The sequence below is a fragment of the Centroberyx affinis genome, unplaced genomic scaffold (genome assembly GCF_046629955.1).
Source record: "Centroberyx affinis isolate AG114_WGS23_722 - 3 ecotype Tasmania unplaced genomic scaffold, CSIRO-AGI_Caff_v1 ptg001856l_1, whole genome shotgun sequence".
In the NCBI taxonomy this organism is placed as follows: Eukaryota; Metazoa; Chordata; class Actinopteri; order Beryciformes; family Berycidae; genus Centroberyx; species Centroberyx affinis.
Genome location: NW_027280234.1, coordinates 40,293 through 58,482, shown reverse-complemented (window position 1 = coordinate 58,482; position 18,190 = coordinate 40,293). Strand labels below are relative to the sequence as shown.

Genomic DNA, 18,190 nt, shown 5'->3' with positions numbered 1-18,190 from the left:
AGTAGTAGTAGAAGTGGTGGTGGTGGTTGAAATAGTACAATTAGTATTAGTAGTATTAGTAGCAGTAGTAGCAGTACTAGCAGTTGTAGTTCTAGTGCTGAGTAAACGTTATAATCTACTCTCTAAATCTCTCTAAAAATCTCTAAAATTAGAGATTTTTGGATTGGGAGATGTTGTGAGAGTTGCGCTGGATGAAGTTCATAGCATAGAACTGATAACAACTCAACCTTTTCTTTATAGATGTTCTCAATGATGCACTACACCGAAAATAGTATATTACAAGGAGATTGGTCGTCACTGTGAGATCCAAATGGGAGTTAACCTACCAGCTGAACATGGCAGGTTAAAGAGTTAGAGGGTAAGAGTTAGGTGCTGGGACATTTTGTATGTAATTCCTGACTAACACAAAGTCACGTTGGCCCTCTTGCATCACTGTCTGAGGTTGTGCAGTCAAAACGTTTCAACAGTGTCATATAACTGTGGTACAGAGTCAATAGCTGCACTTCACAGAGGAGCAGAGGAAGAGGAACCACTTGTTCTCCATAAGATAATTTTGTTTTGTTTAGTCTCACCTGTGGAACATACCAGTCTCTGTTAAAATCTGCTCTTGTTTGCTGCATTAAACTACATACTGTGATTTATACATTTTAAGGATGGAGGAAGAACTCCATTATTCTACAGTAGTTTTCAAAAACGGCGGTCCAGCTCCAAAAGGTAAGTGCCTGCATCTTTATTGAAATCAAGCGATTGTGGTGTCGCTGGAATTCAAAATGTCTGTGCAAGGTTGATTCTGTTAATCAATTTTTCATTTTTTTGATCAGATTCTTTTACAGTATTTAATCTTTTTAAGTAATCTGTTGGAATGGAAGCAAGTTGGCCCTTAAAGTCACAATGTAATGAAACATTACTTTTTTTTTTTTTTTTGTACTAATTTTACATGCCATAATGTGCACCTATGAATGCCAATATCAAATGCCAAAACAATTACAACATTTGTATTTTCTTGGATTTTTAATTGATTTTTAATTTTTATTGATCACAGATTTTTGTGGCAATCCCGCTCCTCCGCCCCTCCCATAAAAAAACAAATAAAATAAAATGAACTGATCTCCAACTGGTTTACAGTTTTGAATGATCCCTCCCTGCGTTATGTTCCGCCCCAACATCTTGTTTCAACGCGAAATGCATTATTATCAAAGCAAGATACTCTCAAAATCCTGTTTCATTGTGACTTTAAATCAATTTCATAATTAATTTCAGTTATCATATTTTAATTGTATCTCATCTAGCCATTCCCCATTCTGTGTTACCCAGAGATAAACAAGGAGGAGACAGTCTATGCTGACGTAAAACCTAAAGAGCATGCTGCTGATAAAAGCGCTACTGTACCAAGTAAGTCACCCTGCAGTTTGGTTGATGTACAACATTATAATACACATCACTTCTGCTATACTTCAGTCATGGAAACCCAGAGCAAAATCACACTTCAGAGGAGTGAATAAAACAAAACAAAGGCTGAAATCAAAATTAAAAAGCAGTTTAAGCAAACGAAGAAACATAAAAGTAACAGGTAAAAGGGGAGGTCAAGCATAATTAATAAAAAAGTTAATCTGTTGTAAAGTCGTTCGATGTGTTTCTGTGTTGCACCAAAGCTGCTGCCATACCATATCTTACTGACAATAAAAGTACTTTAAAGCAATAACAATATATATAAATATATGTCTGTATATATAAGCCCTTTACTGATAATAGCAGTCCGTATGTCAGAATGTAAATTGGTCAAGAGTGCATCACAATACAAAAAAAAAAAAAAAAATGTACATGCAACTGTAATAATGTTTATTAGGAATGAGTTGATCATGAGTCCTAATCATGATTTGAATATGAGATTTATCATCACTAGCAGATGGTGAAGCAGCTGCACACACTCAGCACTTCCATCTGTTGGCTGCATGTTTGGGGATAATTTGTGTCCTTCTGGTGGCAGCCATCATTTCCACCATCGTCTACTGTAAGTTTGACTTCAACACTGTACTATTGTGAACTATTGCAATTATTCAAAGCTGCAATAGTATTCAAAGCTGCACTATTTTTCTTATAGCCTTTCCAAGCAAAGGCTATAAGAAAAATAAAGATGTGAGTATTATTGTCAATAGAGTCTTACAGTGTGTTGTTGGATAATTTCTTTATACGGACTATCTATCTATCTATCTATCTATCTATGGTATGATATACTGTTTGACAATAGTGAGTGAGTACTAAAATGTTTGCCTCTCTGACCACAGCAAATGCATCTGCCAATTGACTCACTTATTGATTTATTGATATTAATGTGCTGTTTCTCCCTCTCACCATAGTCAATATGGAAATTTCTGAACAGAAGGCAAACCTCAACAACCTCACAACACAAAATCTGCAGCTGAGGATAGAGAGGACCAGTTTAGAGAGACAGACAGAAGAGCTGAGCAGAGAGAGAGACAGTCTCAACTGGACGCTGGGGGTCATCTTTGAGTTTGACAACTTTCCAGTGAACGAATACTGCTCACAGAAAGGTGAATGGTTAACACTCGGATGCATGATGCTGTGTTTGGGTTTCAGACGGATAATCTGTGGTGTGTCAGCAGCAAATAAGAAATTGAATGAAACTAAACTGGACCCAATGTGACGTCTCACTCACTGCACTTCCCTCTACAGCTGTAATCAAGCTGTATGTCTCACTGCTGCAACACACACAGCCATAGATTGTTTAAAGATGCTATTTGTAGCAATTTCAAACATCATTATAACATTATCAAATTAATTGTGATACCTTGGTATAACTAATGTAAACAAATGGTTTACATTAGACCATGGTTGAGACAATTTGTAGCCTCTATGTCACTCCAGTTGTTTGTTAGAGCTAGTGTTTCGCAAAATTAAGACCACATTTCCCATAAAGCCTGTTGTTTCTTGTTGCAAAGAGGATGCTGCTACTTGTCCCGCCCTGTCTCTTTCAGGTGCTGCTCCGCGAGTATTTGTTTTCTCTTTTGTTTTACTGAAGAGGATAAACATATCAGAAGTGATTTCACTCGGTCCACTATCTGTTATTCTCCGAAAGCTTTAGTTCCGTTGGTGCTGGAAGAACTCTACCACTCAGCTTTATCGCGTTATCTCTAACCTCAGTCCATTAACTCATCACTGTGTCCTGTATCAGAAATTACACTGGAACTCACTAGCCACCAGACGATTGATAAACTGGTACATTTTTATTTATAAGTCCATTATCGGTAAACTGCCCTCTTACTTGGCCACACTCTAATTTGCCAGCAATGCCTACAGTCTAAGATCACAGTCCTGCATTTTTCTTAAAATTCCCAGAATCAGAACTGTCTTTGCTGAAAAGGCATTTGATTATTTTGCCCCCTGGTCCTGGAACAATCTCCAGTCAAAGCTCCAGCTCAACCATTTTATTCCCCTAAATCAGTTCAAACAAATTATCCACAGTCTTATACAAGATGTGTGCTCGAATTTGTGACCTTTTTTTATTGTACATATTTTAGTATTTTTTAGTAGTTTTATTGTGTAACCCCTGCTGCCATTTCTTGGCCAGGTCTGCCTTGGAAAAGTGTATGTAGAGTGATATGTATAGCGATATGTACTGTACATACTGCTATCTATCGTGTTCCTTTGTGCTGTATGTGAGTCCCTGTTCAGTGTTCACCGTCAGTTTATGTTGAAAACTAAGTTTACTGTATGTCTCTATGCCACTTTCACCAAAATCAATTCCTGAACATACAGCAATTAAAGTAACTCTTATTCTAATCTGATCTTGTTCCATTTCTCTGCTCATTTTATGTCACAGCAGAGTGTAAACCTTGTAGGGATGGCTGGATTATGTTCCAGCAAAGCTGCTACTTCTTTTTCCAAGGTAATAGTAGAGAATGGAAGACGTGGGAAAGTAGCCAACAGTCCTGCCAAGAGATGGCAGCAGATTTGGTTGTTGTTAGAAGCCTGCAGGAACAGGTGAGTTCTTCAAAATCATCTGAAACCACCATAACTCCAAGATTTTCTTTGTGTGTTTGTTTATTTTAAATTCAGAGTTAATTAAGAATAAATTAAGGTTAAATTCAGAGATTAGGAAACATGGTGCTTCATGTGCCGAGTAAGTTCAGTTACTCAAGGAATCATAAAACCAATCACAACATTACAATCTTTATTTTCTAAAATGCATGGACATCAAATGGAAAACAAGTTTTTCTCAAGTCATGGAAATTAAACTTTTGCGAGGTATGATGTTTTCATGTTTGCTCGCTACCTACAACCGTAGAAGTGTTCATGTTCTTGATTGTCTGCCACGCTATTGTATGATTTCCAGGAATTCATCAGTAATCACACTGAGTTCTACTATGATAAATTTCATGGCTACTGGATCGGCTTGACAGAAACTGACAACAACTGGCTCTGGGTTGATGGAAGTAATCAAACTCTGGGGTAAGAAAGGCTCCATATTCTGCAACATTAAGCAAACAAGCAATGGCTCAATAAAAAAATAAACATACTCATCACAACAGTGTGATCCTGAGGGCCTTGCAATTTTGAGGTCAAGGTTTTTTAGGACCTTGGAATAGTCACACTATTCTGCAACCAATGTGCTCCCATCACAGTAACTACCGCCACTTCCTCCATTTTCATTTTCATGGTTGTTGTTGTAAACTGCCAGCTGCCTATGGAACCCCACTTCTTCACAAAAAAAGCAGTCCATGCCATGTGTGTGTGACTAAAAAGTAGGGATGGACGATTCCACATTTTTTTGTAGTCGATTCTGACTCCTTGTAATGGAATTGACTCTAAACAGATTGTGATTCCAGATGAAAATCAACACAAAAAAATTACTTTTACCCCCACAAATTACTTTTAGCACTTTTATAGAATTTGTTCTTAACTATTTTATTCTCATATTTTCCTGTTTTATTCTTCTGTACCATGTTTGTCATTTTTTTATTTATCATAATGGATTTGATACGTTTTGTTTTATTGTCTGTATAGCACTTTCTATCTTCCTTGACAAGGGCAGTTCCTGTTATTATTATCACTGGTAGTAGTAGGAGTTGTAGTAGTGTACATTACTGCTGTGACATTTCCCCTGGGGGATCAATAAAGTGCAATCTCAATCTTGATCATAATTTTAGGAAGACACTGATATTCATGCCTGCCATTGTTTTGTGTTTCAAGGTACTGGGTGACAGAGCCTCTGGGTCAGTCTGGTCATTGTACGCTAACTATCCCACAGAGGACTCCTATGGCCAGCTGGGATGACACAGGGTGTATCATGAGAAACAGATGGATCTGTGAGGCTAAAGTCCTGTTCAAGTCCGATTAGCTAGCACCATGTTTGTTCTCTGGATTTATTTTTGCCCTACGCTTGAAATATATGTTGAGCGTGAATGTATACATTTCATTTCCAAAACAATATCTACTCATGTTGGAAAAAAGTTTCTAAAATGTTTCTACAATACCCTATAGATGATCCAGTCTGTAAAAGTCATTCATCATTTTGTCAGCCTTTGTCAAATCATAATTGGTTTGCCATCAGCCATTTTGTTAGATGCCACTTTTTCAAATAGTGGGTACATCTATCTAGATCTCCACCACTAAATCTGTGTGGGAATAACACTTCTGATGTTTGACTCAAGAAGTGAAATGTATAATCTTAAAAAAAATGCAGGCAGTAAAGGCAATAAAATCTAAAGCTGTATGTATTCACATTCAGGAGAGTTACAGGTATATACACACTTCTTTCTCTGGGCATAATAGACTATACCCACCTATCACAGTAAATACCACTGACTGCTGTTGGAGGAAGGGTTTCACAATAGTAATTACCATCGACTTTTACAGCAATATAAGTAAATGTATGCGTGCGCAGCGGGTACATTTCCTCAAATTCAGTATCCTAAAAGCAAGTAACTGTTACATCAAAAGTCTGTAAAGTGATTTATCTCCACTGATGAAGCTAGATCTGTTAATGTATACATTTGTCTTATAGTGCAGAAATATCTGCTTTGGTACAGTGTTGGCTCACATGGGTTTCCAGTATTACATCACAGGAGAATGTGGCAAGGTGTTTTCTGAATAGAAAGATTTCATAAGATTTCCTTTTGTTTTTTTAAGCTCCTTCTTTTGTTAATTTCACCTGTCATTTATTATCTGCTGGTTTTTATCATTGTATATGTTGTTAGTGTTACTTCTATTTGCATTGTGTCAATAACTAAACTATGATCTGTGGAGTTTTTTTATTGGGTTTTTTGGGGGTTGAGCAGTCAGTCTGTCCTCATTAGGCAATGGAGGGAGGCAAGGAAGTCAATTACCTTACTTAAGGGTCTTCATCCATTGTTCTATCTCACTCTGGATATGAACATTATCTAAATTCCTAAAATGTAAATGTTTCAAGACGGGTGTGATAACATTAAGGATTTGCACCTCTGCTGTTATGTGTACATGGCACAAGCTATACCTGACCCACTAGTACCAGTCAAACGTTTGGACACACCTGATCGAATGTACTATGTTTTTCATTATCTTAAAGCCATTTTGATCGAAAGGCTTGTGCTTAAATGCTTGAAATTTGTTTTTTAGATAAATATAAATAGTGAAGTTGGTGCCTATGTATGAATTTCTTTCCAAAGCCTTTGCCTTTCCATCAAGGCAAAGGGCGGCTACTTTAAATAATCTAAAACACAAGATAGTTTTGATTTTTTTTTTTAAATGTGAAAAATAGTAAAAATAAAGAAAAATGTGTGTCCATACTTTTGACTGGTAGTGTATATACTTCAGCTCTTTCACTTAAGTTTGGAAGAAATGTAGTGTGTGCAGACTGTCAGCTAAAACCTAGAATGGAAAATGTAATAATAATAAAGGTCATTTCACATGCAACAGCAGCATCGAGTCAATTGCATTGCATTTACTGTCAATGAATGTGTACATTCTGTTGTAACCAAGAGGGGAAGGAGTGTTGAGAGAAACATGTCATTGTTGTCACACAGTTCATTAGTTCACCCGACTTAAAGCAAGTCCTCAAAGGTCACATTACCAAATCTTACAGAAACATAACGCCTTTTACCAAAGTTGCTAATGATTAACAACCATTAAAAACAGCAAAATATGAATCATAATAATCATGATGGTTTCACTCCCAACAACAAGCTAATAAACTGTAAAGTAGACTCAGCACACTCATTCAGAAACTCTCACTAACGTTTGAGACCAAGATGGTTATGTAAGATTGTTTACTCTGTTGGGACATATCTGAGATCATGTATACCATGCGGTATATTACCTGTATTTTGTGCCCCTTTAAGGATTTCCGTATTTCTTTCACCACCTCCAACTGGAACAAAACAGGTTGTCCAATAAGAAACCTGCAGATCTGTGAGAGTCACACTGTAAACGGAGACAGCTTGATGTGTCAAGTCATTTAATTTGCATGTAAAGTTTACAAATTCTTGTAATAGTCTGGCCATCCTATCTGTACTTCAAGGTCTCGTGCCCTTATAATAGAAACACGGTACAGTGGTCAACGATTAAGCATTCACCTTCCTTGCAATCACTATTGATTGAGCACAAATTAAAATGCCCTTGAAGAAAGGTTGTTCATGATGCAAAGGCTACACTGAATTCTTGGCATTTTATGTTGATTTTTAAGTTGCATTGTAAAATAAACATGAATTAAGCACTTCTTGAAATGTATTATAAAAAGAGAGCGATAAAGGCAACTTGCTATCAAGTGTGTTTCAATGCAGCTTTCATGGCTTGACGTCATTTCTCATCCTACAGTGCAAAGCATTAAGATGTCAACATTGACTGCTAGATCTTTAGAGTCAGTTCAGAAATACTCGGTGTGGGTTGCAGTGTGAGGAACCAGGGAGCCGCTGTATTGAACCACATGGTCTGACTGACTGACCCCGTCCAACACATTTCATGCTGTGTACAAACAACAATCTTTATAAACGATTACGTCGCTACCATAGCCTGTGCCTGCAACAAATCACCAAACTTTCCTGATTTCCTCAGTCACTTAGAAGTTTGCAACAGGCTATGATAAATACTCTAGCTTAGTATTCAATATTATTGAAAAAAAAAACTATTTGACTCCATACAGTAGGTTGTTCAATAAGTAAGACAGGAGAGCTGCTGTTCATTCTTGATCTGGCTGCTGATCCACACTGTCATTAAAGATATTCTACAACCAATGGGAAAGCAATGTCAACAATTCATCCAGAGGCCTGCTGTTAGAGCAGAGCCTCCAAATAGTTCATCTGTGTGGCACATGCTTGGCACAGCTGATTCAAGAGACTGCCAACTTCCTATCATGTCCACAGTGATATTTTCTGATGTACTACTCTTTGGACTTCTTCTTCTTTTTCTTCTTTGGAGGAACTGCCTCCTCGTTTACATTGCCATGTGCTGTCTGTTTGTCCTTTTTACACCTTTTCCTTATCTGCTTTACTGTAGATTCCTCCTCCACAACTTCTGCTTCCTCCATAATTACTGCATCTTTTTTCTTTTTTGGCACACAGTCCTGGACTGGTTCTGATTGGCTGGATTCTGTATCATTACTTTCTTCCACCTCTGCAGGAGCGGCACACTCTCTGTGCTGTTTGGATTTCTTCTTCTTCTTCTTCTTCTTTGTTTTAGTGTCCGTGTCAGTCTCTGAGGAAACCTCTGCAGTCCCTTGTGGTCTCTTGCTCTCGTCATTAGGTGTTGTGGTCTCACTCAGTTCTCCATTCTCCTCTGCGTTCTTTTTCCTCTTTTTATGTTTCCTCTTTGTTGTTTGAGAATGATCTGCCACGCCATTTTCTATGGGGATTAATTCTTCCTCGCTATCCTCATTTGAATTTTCCTTCTTTCTCTTTTTCTTCTTTTTGGGTCTAGTGTCCATTTCAGGGCTTTCAGAGACTGCTTCACCATTTAACTCTCCAGCAGATTTCTTCCTCTTCGTCTTTTTGCTCTGGGAAGCCTCGGTCATCTCCTCCTGCCTCTCGGGGCTCTGGGCAGCTGACTGGGTGGTTGGTGTAATACAAACTGGTGAAGAACTTGCTGATTGGCTCTTCTTGCCATATTTAGCCATGAACTCCGCCTCCTGCTGCTCCAGCCTGGCTAACTTGGCGCTCATGGTCAAGCCGTGCCTGGCTCCTCTGCAGAAACATAAAGCAGCATCCAAAGTGAAATTACATAGTAAAATGTATTTTCTTTAAACATATGATGTCATATGGTGTCTCATCATTATTTGTTTTGTGACTTTTACATATACAAATATATAAACTAAATAAAAGTGCAAATATTAAACTACAAGGAACAAATCCTTTCAAGTCAGCTTACTTGTGAGCAGTGCGTCCTCCACAAGCCTTCATTAGATCAGCATCGGAAAGCCTGATGAATAATGATTACATTTATTTGATTAGCACTCAAAGCAGAGTTAAAAAGTGCTTTAGAGACAATAAAACAATAAATATAAGCCAATGGGATGAATAAAAATGTCAGACATTAATTAAAAACAGGTATGAAAATAAATAAATGGACAAAGTTCAGAATGAGAGGAGAGGACGGTAAGAAAAGAAGCGCTCTGTAGTTGTCCTGATGTTGACAGTGATTCTGATAACACTTCTGAGTAAAAAGACATAGTTCTGAAAATAAGTTGCATGTGAGGAGGGTCTTACTTGGTGGTGCTGGAGAGGTCCAGTTGCTGGTCTTCATCATCATCTGAGCTACTACTACTGTCATCTGAGTCATCAGACTTTGGCTCTGGCTGCTCCTGACCAGACAGCAGCGTGGCTGACTGAAAGGGGAACATGGGAAAACTGTCAGTTCAGAATCACAGACATTTCCAAGTACAATAAATGTACAGGAATTTGTCTGGGTGACATTGGTTCAGAAACATTCTGATAACCTAATGTCAAAGAATACCTTCTGAACCTTCATCAAGTAACGGCATCAACACGCCTGAAAATGTTTGAAAAGCCTAGCTTCCAAAATGAACCGAGGAAGTCAAGCCACAACCTTGTGACTTTTGTTTACAAGCCAGTTCACTTGTAATTGGGCAGTAAGCCTAAACCAAGCAAATACAAAAATGCTAAGATGCTAAATACTAAAGAATACTAAATACTACTAAGATGCTAAATACCAAATACTAAAATGCTAAAAATGCTTTTCCACTACGGTTCAGACCAAAGAAAACAAACTGCAGGTGTGATCGCAACCTTGAAGTTTCACAGTACATTTCAACATACATGGTACAAGGACAACAAGATCTCACATACAGTGCACATACTATGGACAGTAGACTATGGACAGTAGACTATACTGTACTTATTGCTTGATTACAACTTTAAGTGCAAGGTTGGCATATATGTCCTTTAGGTCAGTTATGTAGTGGGTAAGGCAAGAACTTAATTTTTCACAACAAATAAGTTTACCTTGACGAAGCATCCATACAGCTTGGCTTTAGCCAGCGTGGCTTTAGTTGGTTTTTTGTTGGAGATCATCCCCTCGTCATCTTCCTCCACCGTCTTCTTCACCTGAACACCACTCTGAACCAGGCAGACGAAGAAGAAAGAGGCATTATAGCAAGGAGGTCCGGGGGCTTGCTTTCCCAGAGAGAAATTTGTGTTCAACTTGCTATTTCTAGTAATATTTTAATGATTTGACAGTGATGAATGATTTTTCACGTTAAGTTAATGGCACTACAAAAGGCAAAGGGCAATTTTGGTTCAAAAAATTTGCAGTTAAAGGGAATGAGCAGAGGAGTGTTAAAACATGTATTACAGTAAGTGCATCACTTTCATGATCTTTGAGCCATCAAGTCGCTCCAACAAATATTCTCATGTGACCGCAGCACAAACTTCATAAAGGGAGGGGGCCTAATTCATAGTAGAGTGTGACATGAAGGGAGAAAGACAATTCAGTACTCTACATCTTGAACGTCGAACTGAGTTTCCCTGGTCATGAGACAGCCGACGCCATTTGTCACGTTTATGAGTAAACAAGTTAAATATAACAAGTGATTAATCCTCATTATGAAACAGACCCCCCCCCCCTTCAGAAAAACAAAACAAATGATCAGAGTTTGCGTCCCTAGCTTAAGATAAGTGCATCAAGTCCACTGATTGTGTTGTGTTGTGTACAGGTAATTGTGTGTGTGAGTGTGTGTGTGTGTTAGGGCTGCAACTAACGATTATTTTCACTGTCGATTAATCTGTCGATTATTTTCTCGATTAATCGATTAGTTGTTTGGTTTATAAAATGTCGATCAGTGTTTCCCAAAGCCCAAGATGACATCCTCAAACGTCTTGTTTTGTCCACAATCCAAAGATATTCAGTTTACTGTCATAGAGGAGTAAAGAAACCAGAAAATATTCACATTTAAAAAAAATACTCAAACCGATTAATCGATTATCAAAATAGTTGGCGATTAATTTAATAGTTGACAACTAATCGAATAATCGTTGCAGCTCTTGTGTGTGTGTGTGTGTGTGTGTGTGTGTGTGTGTGTTGTCGTGATAAGGTAGGACCTACCTGGTCAGATTCCACCTGCAGACTGGAAGAAGCCTTGTTGAAGACATGGTCCCACCAATGGAAGGTGAACTGCTCTCCTTGCTTATGGCCGACCTGATATGGGAGAGCAACGTCTGAGCAAAACAGTAAGGGATGTGGCACTAAATCTACAATTACCTCTACGCATCACTAACCTATTAAAGTTAGAAGAAACACTGACTAAAACCAAACCATAAAATCAGCGCTCTGATTTACAGACCAGCTGACAGCAGAGATACTCACCCCTCCCTTGTCACATTTCACTTTGACTTTGATAGCTTCTGAAATCCCATTCTCGTCTCGCCCCAGTCCTTTACCTGAGGGCAGAGTGGTTTGAGTAAGATACACACATGCTGTCACAGTCAGTCACAGTGCGGTGGCGAGATTGCTGCACTAACCAGGTCATGTGTCTTACCGTGTTCCCAACCGTGACGCAGGAGCTGCTGCTCTGCAAATTTCAAGCCACGACTCTTCTCTTGTACAGTTTCTGCCATCTGTACAAAAAGAGAGTTTGCAGACATTTAGGTTGGCCAGTTTTTTAAAACATAGAATCCTGACGACTGAAATATTCTCTTTTCTATTTACTTCTGGATAAAAAGGGAGCGTTCAAAGGTTCAAAAATGCATTGATTCTTTACAAAACAATACAACCATGGTGTTTTTAGGAAAAGGGTGAACTGGACACACAATAATGCACCGCTGTACCGTGCTGCCACTCATGTCAATTTGAAATTTGTGAAGTTGCAGGTTTTATATGATGGGGCGGAGGCAGGGGGGATTGTTCAAAAATATGTGATTGTATTATTAGTTGGAATTTTTATGTACGGCTATTGGTACACCATTAGGTAATGCTAAAGTTTGATGTGATGGTAAAGTTTTCCAGGATGTAAAAGTAATGGGACTTTGATACAAACTATGAGGGAAAAAAAAACCTAAACAAGGTGGAAAACATCATTTCATTGTGACTTTCAGGTGGGAAATGACCACCAGACACCAACTTCATCTTAGCGGTGGCTGCCTAGGAAATGTGTCTACTCTATCAGGCAGTTTGGCAGGTAACCCAACCGCTGTCCACAGATCCTTTGTTCGACAGTGTTGTTTACAGGTAAAATAGTGACAGTGGCTGGTGAAAAGTTAGCCTCCTTAGACCGAGACATGCGTTTTTAAAGGCAGCTATGGGCTAGGACAGTGATTCTCAACCTTTTTCATATCAAGGATACCCCCATTTGATGAGATTTTGTCTCTCTGACCCAAGTCTGTGAATATTTTTATTGTTAAATATGATTTTGTCCAGAATTCCATGACTGTCTGTATTGTAGTTAGAGAGATAAGAGTGAAGCTATGATCAAACCAGTCATTTGTCTACATTCTCTAATTGTGTTCACTTCTTGTACCTGAAATAATTAAGTTAAATAATTCATCAATTTGCTAGGGACCCCCTGGAACCCCCTCAAGGACCCCTGGTAGTCCCCGGACCCCACGTTGAGAACCACTGGGCTAGGACACACTGCTTTCCCTATTTCTGACTGTAGCAAGTTGAATCTCAAACACTTCTTGGTCTAAACACCATGTTTGTCTACAACATGTCGCCTCAACGTCAAGCCAAGCGTCTCTGGCAGGTAAACAGTGAAGTCAATGGTAGATTTGCAATCCTTACTTCTTTTTCAACCCAAGTTAAAGTAGTAAAATGTGCATTATCAGAAGAGAAATTATCCACAGGGTGTATATTGAGGTTGACAGGCCTGTACTGATGTTAGATTACGTAAAAGCAGACCGGTTCTTGCTAGTCTCCATAGCCTTCTATTGGCTGATGTTTTACGACACTACACGCTAAGACAATAGCGATAACAAACAGCTTTACCTCTTGACGTCTTGTTTCATTAGAAGTGCATCACTAAAACCGTCGGATTGGACAAACAAAGTTATTCGGCAACAGTCTCAAGCCATGCGGTTTCCACCGAGCGCTGACATGACACCGGACGTACGTCACTGCGGGTACTTCTTCGTTTTCTTACCGGCAGGCTTGGTGCTGTCAGCGCTTGCCAAGTACCTCCGGTTGGGCGGCGCTGTTAGACCAATGACTTTGCTCACTTTTCCCGACCACCGTTTTTAAAGAATAGTTGTTGGTTTTTTTTGCACCAATTCCTGTCAGCTCTACAGATCTTCCCTTTCTCTACCATATCTTTGGCAGTGTGGCATGTATTGCTCAGCCTCAGCCTCAGTCTTGTCAGCTTCACCTCATCCAAATCATTGAAACAAACACAAGACTTAAGAAATCTTTTCAAGTCATCAAAGCACAAGTCAAAGTCAAGTCCCAAGTCACCAGAACCCAAGTCAAGTCTCAAGTCTTCTCTTCATGCTTCGACTCCAAGTCTCTAGTAATTAAAAGTAGGCTACTCTTCTAGGCTACTTTCAGGATCTCATGTGTAAACCCCTGCAGATGCGACATGCTTCAAGTGTCTATTAACCACGCATACTGGATCCAATGATAGGGTTCTATTATCCAAGGCTGAAGGAATATCAAAGTCAGTTTATGTATCTTCATCACTTGACATGCCTCATAGAACATATCAGACACTTTTCAATTTCATATGGAAAGACAAACTTCATTACTTAAAAGATATTTTATGAAACACCAGATCAATTGGTGGTATGAGACATTACAGTTTTTCTTAGAATCGCTTAGATGCATTTTCCCAAACGTTAACCTCATCCTCAAAACTCTACTGCAATTCCTGAAACAGTAAAAGTGTTTCTCACAACACTATAGCCTACCGCCTGTGCAAAAGAACCTAAAACACTCAAAACATTAACCACATAGGCCTAATGCCATCTTTGATGATTGCGTAAACACATTGACACAAAAAATGTTATTTGTATTTGCATCAAAACTGGACCAACTGTGTGGCCTATATACAGTGCAAGTAACAGGACCATCCAGAAGCTATAGAATATACAATTTAGAGTTGTAAAGCAGCTGCAGGCTAAAAAATATCAAATATTGCATGTATTCTACATAGTAAACAAAGGAAAACCTAATGAACAAACATAGACTGTTTCTGCACAGGTGTAGTCTGTATATGTCCTTCCCCTCTCTGGAAGATAATGTATTTTTTGGATATTATTTAGTTATTTCCAGTCATTACTGCGTAATTAAACTGGCATCACAGAGTGACAGTAAAATGAGTCAGGAATACAAACGGCTTTAATCAAAATAAAGGTTTACAGTAACAGTTAGTTTACATGTTTTGAACCACTTTGAAGTGTAGAGGAGTGGCATGAAAAGCTTATCGTCCAAGTCTCAATGTTTAAGAATACAATATCCACAGATATCAGTTAGTGGTACAATAACCAGAGAAAAAATACTAGGAATAATAATGAGGTACTTACTAACCTAATCTATTTCTGTATCAAAATGAGCCAAAGTTAGCCTTTATCCTTTAACATTAGAATAATACTGTATACTGTAGGTCTGTTGGTAGGATATACCTACCAGTAATGTGCTAAAGCTGAAAAAAGTGGTTTTGATTCACTTTACATTTCATCTGCACCTCATGAATTTATTTAGAAAATGAGAATGAATGAAAACCAACTCAGCTATATTGAGAAACAATGTGATAACTATGTTTGCAAGTACTCTCTTCCAGTTGGCTGTATGAAGAAGAAGAAGAAGAAGAAGAACAATAAGAAGAAGAAGAAGAAGAAGAAGAAGAAGAAGAAGAAGAAGAAGAAGAAGAAGAAGAAGAACAACAACAACAACAACAACAACAACAACAACAACAACAACAACAACAGGAGGGGCAGATAAAGGTTACTTAACTTCACTCAGTGGTCATAAACAGCTGCTATACTGCATTAACTATTTGAGCTTCTGTTTTCTGTTTTCTATGTTTTAAATGGCATTGGAAAGACTAGTGCCAATATTGTAATTCCCATGTATTGCCTACTGCAGCCTATTGTGTGTACAGTAAGAGTTGCTTCAATACAGAGGGCCGGAAGGCTTGAAATACAAACTCCTGGAAGTCACTAGGTGGCGATATTTCACAATAGACAAGTAACAAAATGTATGGGACAATCAAGTGACTCTACAATCTAGGCCTAATGAAAGATGTCCCAGGTACAAGCAGATTATGTTACAGCATGAAATACATGAAAGGATCGTTTTCTTAAAATTGGCCACATCAAACATCATTGGCAGGGGAGTTGTAGGGGTTGTTATGGGTTAATTATGCTACTGAATAATTATTCTACAAATGGCATCAGCAGCTCTTAAGATTCCCCTTTATGAGATTCCTGATCAAAGGCCAGCTCACTTCTTGAAGACCTCTGACATTATCTCGCCTGACTGAAAACAGGTTCAGAGTCTCAGCGTCCCAACAGTGCTGTAGGAACACCAGACAACTATAGATCCAAAAGGAGGCAGTTTTTAAAGATTATATTTTGGGGCATTTTTGCCTTTATTTGATAGTTGGCAGCACAGATAGACCGGAAAGATCGGGAGAAAGAGAGGAGGATGACATATGATAAAGGTCCCAGCCAGGCTAGATTCAAACTCGAGGTGCACATTAGGACGCCCAAAAGCAGGCATTTTTGTATTTTTTTTAAAATTTATTTCATATTACTTCTTTCCTTCAAATGGCCCCAGAACACTCAATTTTTATCTCTGCCACGGAGGTTATGTTTTTGGCCCGTTTGTTTGTCTGTCAGCGGGATATCTCCAAAATATACAAATGGATTTCCATGAAATTTGGTGCACAGATACACCTTGAATCAAGGAACAATAGATTTTGTTGGTAATCTTAATCAGGGACTTTCACATTTAGACCACTAGCATTTTTTTTTTAGCCTTAGCTCTAAAACTAACAGAGATAGAGACTTGATTCCAAACTCTATGGGTATGTTTGCAGGGTCAAGAAATCAATTTAACTTAAAATGTGAGTGACAGGAATGATGTGTTTGGGTGTGACTGTTCAGCATTATTGGAGGTTTGCGCTCTCCAAGTGCCTTCTAGCAACTTCTTCTTGAACTTACCAGCTCAACTAAAAGCCATGCCAAAATGAATCCACCCCACTCAAAGTGTCGTGGACATGGGGCTGCTGGTTGGCCCACAGGAAACAATTTTATTTTCCCCTGCTCTCAGCTTCCGTTCAGGCCACCATCCTTGTGCTGTTTATCTGTGTCAACACTCGGCAGGGGGGAAAACACCCGTCCTGAAGCAGGCAGCTATCAGGCTGGCCTAGTGTTGGGCAGGAAGCTGGCTGCAAAGACTGACTGACAGTTATCTCAGTAAGGAGGTTATTTACACTGTGGTCAATAAAGTGTGTGTGTGAGAGTGTGTGTGTGTGTGTGTGTGTGTGTGTGTGTGTGTGTGTGTGTGTGTGTGTGTGTGTGTGCGTGTGTCCACAACCTGGTTGACAGAGAAAGGAGACAGACGAAAATGAGATAAATAAAAGAAAATAAAAGTATCAACATTCCAATTTTAAAAACCAGAGGTGGGGACTCAAGTCAAATGACTGGGACTCGAGTCAAATGACTGGGACTCGAGTCAGATGACTGGGACTCGAGTCAGACTCCAGTCACATTTTTAATTGCTTGAGACTTGACTTGGGTCTCTGACTTGTGCTTTAATGACTTGAAAAGGTTTCTAAAGTCTTGACGAAAGATCTTGTGTTTGTGTAAATGACTTAGATTGAAAGTGATGAGATTTGTTCCACCAGGCGACTGAATTCAAATTCTGTTTTCTGAATTTGTATGGAATGATTGAATTTATTGAAGTTGAAATTGACTTGAGACTTGACATTAATGACATGGACTTGACTTGGACCTGACTTGGTAATCTACATTTAGACTTAGGACTTGACTTGAGACTTGAGCCTCAAGACTTGAGACTGACTTGGGACCAAAGTTGACTTGGTCACACCTTTGTTAAAAAGTAACAAATAACGGATGGCAAGAGAAAAATGAACCTGTCAAGTTACCACAAAGTACACTAACATGATCATAGATCTATCTATCTATCTATCTATCTATCTATCTATTTATCTATCTATCTATCTATCTATCTATCTACACACAGAAAAATAAAGGTGCCAAAAATGGTTCTTGGGAGTGATGCCATAGAAGAACCATTTCTGGTTCCACAAAGAACCTTTCAGACCAAGGTTCTTTAAAGAACCATTTCTGCACTAGACTCCTGCATTGTGTTTTTATCTGTCCTTCTATAGCCTCATTTGCAATTGCACAATATAGAGGGGTTTGGTTATTTTCCACATTTACACCATCATCCACCATCCAATAGCCTAACTAAGAATTAAGAACTTTTTAATAGCCTATCCCAAAGAACCTGGTTCTTTGAAACCATATATTTCTTAAAAGGTTCTTGAAATTTTCTTTGTGGAACCAGAAATGGTTCTTCTGTGGCATCACTCCGAAGAACTTTTTCGGTTCCAGTTTGCACTTTTATTTTTCTGTGTGTATCTATCTATCTATCTATCTATCTATCTATCTATCTATCTATCTATGAACACAGAGTACTCAGATTACTTTTTTGTGGTAACTTGATGTGTCAGTTTTTCCAATTCTTGTTATTATCTGTTATTCGTTACTTTTAAAAATTAGAACGT

At 38.6% G+C, this 18,190-nt stretch overlaps 2 protein-coding genes across 2 annotated transcripts; one reads left to right on the top strand and one right to left on the bottom strand.

Moving 5' to 3' along the window:
- The first annotated feature begins 653 nt into the window (after positions 1-653).
- Positions 654-6,854, top strand: LOC139653032 (asialoglycoprotein receptor 2-like). The gene is made up of 7 exons (XM_071529982.1): positions 654-714; positions 1,315-1,392; positions 1,904-2,011; positions 2,358-2,552; positions 3,842-4,002; positions 4,355-4,470; positions 5,212-6,854. Exons 1-7 carry the CDS (start codon positions 654-656, stop codon positions 5,357-5,359), a joined length of 867 nt encoding a protein of 288 aa, XP_071386083.1. The 3' UTR covers positions 5,360-6,854.
- A 582-nt stretch (positions 6,855-7,436) lies between these two features.
- On the bottom strand, positions 7,437-13,552 carry gpatch4 (G patch domain containing 4). Its single transcript, XM_071529975.1, has 8 exons — positions 13,429-13,552; positions 11,984-12,062; positions 11,812-11,885; positions 11,551-11,643; positions 10,452-10,565; positions 9,696-9,814; positions 9,358-9,408; positions 7,437-9,173 (listed from the first exon to the last, which is right to left on the bottom strand). Exons 2-8 carry the CDS (start codon positions 12,060-12,062, stop codon positions 8,375-8,377), a joined length of 1,329 nt encoding a protein of 442 aa, XP_071386076.1. The 5' UTR covers positions 13,429-13,552; the 3' UTR covers positions 7,437-8,374.
- Between the last annotated feature and the right edge of the window lie 4,638 nt (positions 13,553-18,190).

Bases quoted from the DNA above. Each gene is read 5' to 3' on its own strand.
- LOC139653032 (XM_071529982.1), top strand. From the start codon at position 654: ATGGAGGAAGAACTCCATTATTCTACAGTAGTTTTCAAAAACGGCGGT. The intron at 1,393-1,903 runs GTAAGTCACCCT...TATCATCACTAG, and splicing joins TAAAAGCGCTACTGTACCAA to CAGATGGTGAAGCAGCTGCA. The intron at 2,553-3,841 runs GTGAATGGTTAA...TTTATGTCACAG, and splicing joins CGAATACTGCTCACAGAAAG to CAGAGTGTAAACCTTGTAGG.
- gpatch4 (XM_071529975.1), bottom strand. From the start codon at position 12,062: ATGGCAGAAACTGTACAAGAGAAGAGTCGTGGCTTGAAATTTGCAGAG. The intron at 11,644-11,811 runs GTGAGTATCTCT...CTCCCATATCAG, and splicing joins TGAAATGTGACAAGGGAGGG to GTCGGCCATAAGCAAGGAGA. The intron at 9,409-9,695 runs GTAAGACCCTCC...ATTATTCATCAG, and splicing joins GACCTCTCCAGCACCACCAA to GCTTTCCGATGCTGATCTAA.